At 39.2% G+C, this 7,988-nt stretch overlaps 2 protein-coding genes across 2 annotated transcripts; one reads left to right on the top strand and one right to left on the bottom strand.

Annotated features, from left to right (window-relative positions):
• The first annotated feature begins 3,000 nt into the window (after positions 1–3,000).
• LOC105799402 (galacturonosyltransferase 8) lies at positions 3,001–5,620 on the top strand. The gene is made up of 3 exons (XM_012629935.2): positions 3,001–3,332; positions 3,482–4,720; positions 5,059–5,620. The coding sequence occupies exons 1-3, from the start codon at positions 3,153–3,155 to the stop codon at positions 5,332–5,334; spliced, it is 1,695 nt and encodes a 564-aa protein (XP_012485389.1). The 5' UTR covers positions 3,001–3,152; the 3' UTR covers positions 5,335–5,620.
• Positions 5,621–5,680: 60 nt separating this feature from the next.
• Positions 5,681–7,890, bottom strand: LOC105799408 (cytochrome P450 CYP82J17). The gene is made up of 2 exons (XM_012629949.2): positions 6,783–7,890; positions 5,681–6,458 (listed from the first exon to the last, which is right to left on the bottom strand). Exons 1-2 carry the CDS (start codon positions 7,740–7,742, stop codon positions 5,826–5,828), a joined length of 1,593 nt encoding a protein of 530 aa, XP_012485403.1. The 5' UTR covers positions 7,743–7,890; the 3' UTR covers positions 5,681–5,825.
• Between the last annotated feature and the right edge of the window lie 98 nt (positions 7,891–7,988).

Below are 7,988 nucleotides of genomic sequence, written 5' to 3'. Positions count from 1 at the left end.
CTTACGACCAGATTTCTCCTTTGTCTAAATCATGGCTAATCGCTTGAAATCTGATTAGATCAGAACCATTATTAAAAATTTTCAGACCCATTTTTGATCCATCGTTGAATGGGTTATCTACCGACCTAGATTAGGGCCCTTGGTTGTTAGTTGGTTTTAAAACATTTGAATTAGTTTTCGGCCCATTCACTAAAACAATAGCTTTACCTTTGTTCTTTGATGACTTTTTCTTCAACACTTTATATTTGATTTGGAGGTTAGACAATAGTTTCCCCCTAGCTGGCAAAACCTTTCCCAAAATTGCCCCATCAGATCCCTTAATTCCAGTGCTACCATTTAAAGCAGTACATTTGATCCCTTCAACCTCATCGTAATTTTTGCTCAGAACGCTGAACCTTGATCCTTCGGCCCTCGCATCAATGCTGTCGACAATTTCCTTCGTTACCGTCAAGGGCCTCCGTCGTGATTTGCGTTCCACCAGCATCTATGTCCCAAATTGATCCTCTTTGTCACTACCATGTGCTATAGCATCTTTGTTGGAGCTCCTATCCGTAATCCCTCCTTGAGCCACTGTATCATTGTCGAGATTCTCAGCCGTAACCCCTTCAGTTGTTTCTCCTTTCTCAAACCTATGCAGACATGCATCACAAGAGTGTCCGAATCTCCCACACCCGAAGCACACCAAAGACATAGATTCATATTCCACGCGTTGAACTATTCCGTCTAGGGGTGAGCATTCGATCGAATTGAATCGAATCGAATCGAAAATTTTCGAGTTAATCGAGTTTTTCGAATCTCATTTTATCATCCTAACTTTATTTGAAGTTTTCTCGAATCGAGTCGAGTGAGATGGAATTCGAATCGAATCGAATCGAATATATTTGTTCGAGTTAAATTTTAAAAAATAATTTTGGGTCCTTGTAACCATTGTCACCAATCGTAATAAAATCTATCCACCTTAATCAAAATTTTTATTAACTCTCATCACCTCATAATTTATTTATTAATTTTTTATATACTGGTTAGCTTCTTTGCTTGTTTAGTTGTTTCAATTATCTTCAGATTCTTATCACTATATATTTTGGAATTAAAAATATATTAAATGTAAAAATATGATTTTTAATAAAATTTATTTTAAAAATAAAATGTGAAATTGATACCAATATAAAATTTTAACACGAATATTTTATGGCATAACTAATAATTCAATTTTAATATAAATATTCAATATGACTAAACAATTCAATAATATAAATAATATAAAATGTGAAATTTAATTTAATAATATAAATAGTAGATATAAATAAAATTATTACTATTTATGTTTAGTGATTTTTTTTGGGATAATTTTGATTTTTATTTCAGAGCAAAGGGTGAGAAGTAAAAGTTTAGGGGAAAAATAAAAAGTTTTGGAGAATAAAAGTTTGAGGGAAAGTAAATAGGGAGAGTAAAATTTTAGAGGGAAAATATTAAAAAAAAATTGGAGAGGGGAGGGTTTGGGATAGATGGGAGGTGGGATGAGAATGAAATAAAAATTTTAGAGGAAAAGTGAGAGGGAGTAAAAATTTTGGGGGAAAATAAAAGGTTTTGAGGGTTTTTGAGAGTAAAATTTTGAGAAAAAGTAAATGGGAGAGTAAAATTTTGGTGGAAAATGAATTTTGGGTAGATTGGGGGGTTGAGAGGGGAGGGGAGTAAAAGTTTTGGGGGAAAGTGGGAAGGAGTAAAAGTTTTGAAGGAAAAGTAAAAAGGTTTGGGAGTTTGGGGTAAAAATGTAAAATATTATAGTTTGATATTCGAATTATTCGAATTATTCGAGTTATTCGAATTCGAAAACTCAACTCGATTCGAACTCGAAATTCGAAAAAAAATTCGAGTTGATTCGAATAACTCGATAACTCGAATAACTCGATTCGTTTAACTCGAAATTCGATTTTTTTTTATTTTTTCGAGTCAAATCGAGTTTTGCTCACCCCTAATTCCGTCCATTTGCATTTTTGAAACTAGCAATTTCCCAAGGTCAATATAAACCGCAAGTCTCGCAAACTACCTCATAGACTTATTGTCGGTATTGCGGGCTATCTTTGCAACCGGGCCAATTATGCTTCCAATGAATTTTAGAAGGCTTATCGTGTACATGCCCTCCGGCAGCCGAAGCAATTTGATCCAAACCAACAAACTAGTGGGAAACTCTTGATCTGTTGTGAACGAAGGTGCCCACGGCCTTTACAGTGAGATGTTGGCCAAAAATTGTCCAAGGCCCTCCCGACACCGCATGAAGGTATTCATCATCATCCTGAAAATTAACCAAAAAATAATCGTTCTCTAAGTCAATAACTTGTAATGACTACTTAGTTTTCCAAATAGCTTGCAATCTATTGGTCATGGTAATGTATGAAATTTTCCTTCCCAACAATTTGACGACCATAGTCCGGACCATGCACTTGGCAATAAATTGATAAACTTGTTCGGAGAAAGTGACGGAAGGGATGCAATCAACGATTTTTTTTTTTTGCATCACCCTCAAGTAACTCGAAGTCTTCTTCATTCTACAGATTAATCCTTTCAACTGTGGTAACTAAAAGCTTATTTTTCCATGACACCGTTTGAACATCATTCGAGACCACTTTCATACTTTTGTCGTTAACAATAGGATTGTCCGGATTCGGTGGATCCTCCGACCTCCACCTAACCTTTTTTGCGGATCTCCTACCATTGTCTCCCACTGAAGCTGTATCACTCTTCCCAGATTTCATTTCAATTTGAGCTGATTTACCCGTTATTAAGAAACACGAAAAATCTAATAAGCAATTGAAATTGATAAGTAAATGAAAAAACTTAGGGAGTGACAGTCAGACGGGATTCCGCGTTTCCTGCTAGCCAGATTCCAAGTGGCAGCTATCACTCAAATTAGCTAAACGAAAATCACAGCCGTTGATCTCCCCCGTACATTTTCTAATTGATCTCTCTCTCTCCATCTAGGTAAAAAGAAATGAAAAACACACACACACACACTCTCACTCACAAACAATTAAAGAGTGAGCGACTGCCACTGCCATACCATCATCACCAAATTCGTTATCCTCTCAGCTTTCCTTATCATTATCCTTTTGTTTCTGTTTTTCATTTCGATGCGCCGGTGATTGATTTGAAAGATGGCAAATCACCAACGTACATCAAGAATCGGCGTCGGCGGCGGAGGCCCAATGTTTGGAGGTTTTGGCTTTACTGTTAGACTATTGGCTTCTGCCATTACTGTTGCACTCTGTTTCTTTTTTCTTCTTTCTTTTTTCTTCACTTCCCACTCTCATTCTCCTCATCTCCAAACCAACTTTGTAAGTCCTAACTAACTAACTTTATTGACTCGACATTTAATTTCACTCTTTTTCGATTCTAAGATCAATTAAAAGATGAGAAATGCACATTTCCAGGGTGACTGATTAAACGACGTTGTTTTTTCTTCTTTTTCTTTTGGTGTTTTTAGGGTTTCTCCACTGGAATTGGATCCACAAGGAGGTCCGTTTTGGCACTCAAATCCGATCCGCTCAAGCCCCGGCTGGACCAGATCCGGAAACAAGCCGACGACCACCGCTCTCTTGTCCTCGCCTACGCCTCCTACGCTCGAAAGCTAAAGCTCGAAAACTCGAAGATCGTTAGGGTTTTTGCTGATCTATCTCGAAACTACTCGGATCTCATTAGCAAACCATCCTATCAGGCTCTCTTCGAAACCGATTCGCTCTCCATCGACGAGCCCTTGCTACGACAGTTCGAGAAAGAAGTCAAAGAGCGAATCAAAGCCACGCGCCAAATGATCTCGGAAGCCAAGGAATCTTTCGATAACCAATTGAAGATCCAGAAACTAAAAGACACCATCTTTGCTGTCAACGAGCAACTGACCAAAGCCAAAAAGCAAGGCGCATTTTCCAGCCTTATCGCCGCTAAATCGATCCCAAAAAGCTTACATTGTTTGGCAATGAGGTTGATGGAGGAACGAATCTCGCATCCGGACAAATATACAGATGAAGGGAAACCAATGCCTCCGGAATTCGAGGATCCGAAGCTTTACCATTACGCTATCTTTTCTGATAACGTTCTTGCTGCATCCGTGGTGGTGAATTCAGCCACGAAGAACGCGAAAGAGCCATGGAAACATGTTTTCCATGTGGTGACGGACAAGATGAATCTTGGGGCAATGCAGGTTATGTTCAAATTGAAAGATTATAATGGAGCTCATATTGAAGTGAAGGCGGTAGAGGATTATAAGTTTTTGAATTCATCCTATGTTCCAGTGTTAAGACAGTTAGAATCGGCTAATCTGCAGAAGTTTTATTTTGAGAACACGCTGGAGAATGCCACGAAAGATACGACTAACATGAAGTTTAGGAACCCCAAGTATTTATCAATCTTGAATCATTTGAGGTTTTATTTACCGGAGATGTACCCCAAGTTGCATAGGATATTGTTTTTGGATGATGATATTGTGGTGCACAAGGATTTGACTGGGTTGTGGAAGATTGATATGGATGGGAAAGTGAATGGGGCAGTAGAGACTTGTTTTGGGTCTTTCCATCGGTATGCACAGTATATGAATTTCTCGCATCCATTGATTAAGCAAAAGTTTAACCCCAAAGCCTGTGCTTGGGCTTATGGCATGAATTTCTTTGATTTGGATGCTTGGAGGAGGGAAAAGTGTACTGAGGAGTATCATTACTGGCAGAATCTGGTAAGCTTCGAGCGACACTCTTTTGTTTTTCTGATTGCTTTATTATGCCTTGTAGCATCTCTCATGCTACTTTTGGTGCTTGATTTATGCTATTAGATAATGCAGCTTGTTCCATAGTCTAGCTTGAGTAAACCGTTGCTGAACTAAAGTATATTATTTTGACTTTGTTGAAACTGCTATAGCAGCTATTAATACGCCAAAGTTTAATGTGGAAATGCTAGCAGCTTCTGGTTTTAATAGTTTGATGTTGTTGTTTTGTTTTTATCACTACTATTATTGGGCCATAGTAGATGAGGTTATGACTAATTAGCTTCATATTCCCTTGGTTTTGCTTGCAGAATGAGAATAGGACTCTATGGAAATTGGGAACATTGCCCCCTGGTTTGATCACATTTTACTCCACGACGAAACCGTTAGACAAGTCATGGCACGTTCTTGGACTCGGCTATAATCCAAGCATTAGCATGGATGAGATCCGCAATGCCGCGGTGGTGCACTTCAATGGGAATATGAAGCCGTGGCTAGATATTGCCATGAATCAGTTCAAGCCTCTTTGGAGTAAGTATGTTGACTTTGATTTGGAGTTCGTCCAAGCCTGCAATTTCGGTGTCTAAATAAATAAAAAAAAGGATCACCAGCTACAAAAGAGCTTGTTTAACAAGAAGTTCAACCTCACCTTAAGCAAACTATTGTTATTCTGCGTGGAAGGAAATTAGCCTCTACTGTACTCCAGTGTAGCGTGGCATAGCATAGTTATATTAATTTTAGAATGCTTGCTTTTAGTTTGTTCATACAGGTGTTGCAATTAAAATTATTAAGCTGATATTCAACTGTTAAATTATTCTGTAATCATAATGTTCCAAGTTGTTAGTCGTCTAAAATGCAGTATATATTGTTTCATTATTCCTTTCCAACTGTTGGTTCAGTATATCATTCAACGCGGGGGAACAGGCCTAGAGATACCCATTCAAAACTGGAAATTTAACTTTCATACAATTCTAACTGCTATAAACATGATAAAGAAGTTCCATTATTAGAGCCTAAAAGAGGCTCTAAATAAGTAGGAGAGCTATCTAACCTACATAGTTATCAGTCAGCTATAAGATTAAGTGCTGTGCAGATACATTGCAGAAGGAAGGCGTGGACTGAGGATAACTTCAAGTGGGGTAGCCTTGGGCATGGTAATGCCTAACCCTTCACTCATATCCACTGTCTCACCAAAAGGTGTGGATAACTCGAACCCCTGTAGTATGCTGGCAATGGTCAAGTGTGTCATTTGCAATGCCAATGTGATCCCTGGACAAGATCGTCGCCCAGACCCAAATGGGATCAGCTCAAAATGTTGTCCCAGAACATCCACATCTGCATGGCTTGTAAGAAACCTTTCTGGTTCAAACACATCAGGATTTGACCAAACCTGAGGGTCCCGATGCAATTTCCACAGGTTCACAATCACACGAGTGCCCTTCCCAACGTGGTAGCCACCGATGCTACAATCTTCACTTGCCTCATGGGGAACTGATATCGGTCCTGGTGGGTATAGCCGCAATGTTTCCTTGACAACAGCCTGGAGATAGACTAGTTTCTCAATGTCAGAGTCTTGAACCCATTTGTCCCTGCCAACTTTGAGGTCTAGCTCCTCTTGAGCACACTTTAAGGCATGTCTGTTGTTCATCAAGTTTGACAATATCCATGTCAATGTAATGGATGTTGTGTCTGAGCCTGCTAAGAATAAATTCTACACCAGAAAATAAAAATTTCGACAACTTAGCTGGTTGAATGTAAATACTACATCAAAGGGATATCTTTAAAATGTCTAGCTAATGCCATAATGTACATCCTTTGAACTTTGTAAATAACATCCAATTTTCAACTGCTTAATCTTGACAGTAATAAGGGTTAGCTGAAATGTCATTTTCTTGTTTACAATTGTATGGTGCAAATCCTATGCTGAAATCCACTCGAAAGACCAAGTCAAACTGGGAAAGTTAAGGAAAATGAAGGTAGTATGGCGAAGAAGGGTCTGGTTTTGAGTCCAAAGAGTAGAAATAAAGAATATTACCATTACATTAGCCTTGATAATTGTTTCTCGAGAGTAGCCAAACATGGAATCCTCCTCAATTGCAGATAACATTATGTCGATGAAATCCGGAGTGTTTTCTGGTTTTGCTTCAATCTTCAGCCTCTTTAGTTTATGCTCCTCCACCCATTCTCCAACAATGGAATCTATTTCTCTTGCAACACGCTTCATGGATTTCACTTGTCCCATGAACATGGAATCCATCCATCCTAGAAACGGTACCACTTCCGATGGAGATATAAGTCCAGAAACATACATGAAATCTTTGATAACTTTTGCCACATGTGCTGCTTCCTCATCATCTTCCCCATCGGTGGTGTCCCAGAAATATCTCTTGCCTGCCATCAATCTCATGATCGTATTCAAGGTCAGGGCTTCAAGTTTTTGACTAATGACCAACTTTGGGTTGGGATTTTGTTGGTTTAACATGCAAAACAAGTACAAATCTTTGATAAATGCGTTCACCTCGGAGATATGGACGTGCTTTAATGTCTCAAGCCTACGGGTAGAGAGAAGTTCAACCATGGCTAGTTTTCGTACCTGGCGCCAATACTCTCCATAAGGAGCGAAGCCAAAGCCTGCATGATCGTAGCCGAGGTATATTCCCGCATTTGATCGTGGACGATTAGCTAATACCCTGTCGTTGGTAGTGAAGCACTCCTTGACTGCTTCATGATTGCTAATTATAAGGGCAGGGAACACTCCAAGCCGGAAAGTGAAGATAGGGCCATATTTATCAGCCATGACTGCCCAGGTATGAGCAAGGGTTCGTTGACCGCGAAGGAGGAGCATGTGCCCTATGAGTGGCAAGGCTCCTGAAGGTTCTGGGGCTAACACTAGGTGCTTACTTTGGTCGCCTGGAGTCCCTGGCCTCCATAGTTTGTAGAATAGTACCAATCCTAAAATCCCTGCAATTGCCGCTACAGAATATGAGAATTCCATTACTTGAGGTCTAAAGTGAGAGACAGGGATGAGGGTGGTAAGAATAGATTAACTGATTAAGGGTGATTTATTGCTTGGTTTTAGTAGGGGTGGAGCAATGCTTGCAAGTCATATCTGCTTGGGCCTTATGACAATTTCATTGGTTGATCGAAATGGCTGTATTTTATCTCAATCACACAAAAATGAAAAAAAAAATGAAAAAAAAAAAAGAAGAATAAGAGAGCAAAAAGTAGGCAAACTTTGCTG

This window comes from Gossypium raimondii, chromosome 7, assembly GCF_025698545.1.
Source record: "Gossypium raimondii isolate GPD5lz chromosome 7, ASM2569854v1, whole genome shotgun sequence".
Taxonomy (NCBI): Eukaryota; Viridiplantae; Streptophyta; class Magnoliopsida; order Malvales; family Malvaceae; genus Gossypium; species Gossypium raimondii.
This window is presented reverse-complemented; position numbering and strand designations above follow the sequence as displayed.

Excerpts from the sequence above, each read along its gene's own strand:
- LOC105799408 (XM_012629949.2), bottom strand. The coding sequence starts at position 7,742 with ATGGAATTCTCATATTCTGTAGCGGCAATTGCAGGGATTTTAGGATTG. Across the intron at positions 6,459-6,782 it reads TTATCAAGGCTAATGTAATG|AATTTATTCTTAGCAGGCTC; the intron begins GTAATATTCTTT and ends TTTCTGGTGTAG.
- LOC105799402 (XM_012629935.2), top strand. The coding sequence starts at position 3,153 with ATGGCAAATCACCAACGTACATCAAGAATCGGCGTCGGCGGCGGAGGC. Across the intron at positions 3,333-3,481 it reads CTCATCTCCAAACCAACTTT|GGTTTCTCCACTGGAATTGG; the intron begins GTAAGTCCTAAC and ends TGGTGTTTTTAG. Across the intron at positions 4,721-5,058 it reads ATCATTACTGGCAGAATCTG|AATGAGAATAGGACTCTATG; the intron begins GTAAGCTTCGAG and ends TTTTGCTTGCAG.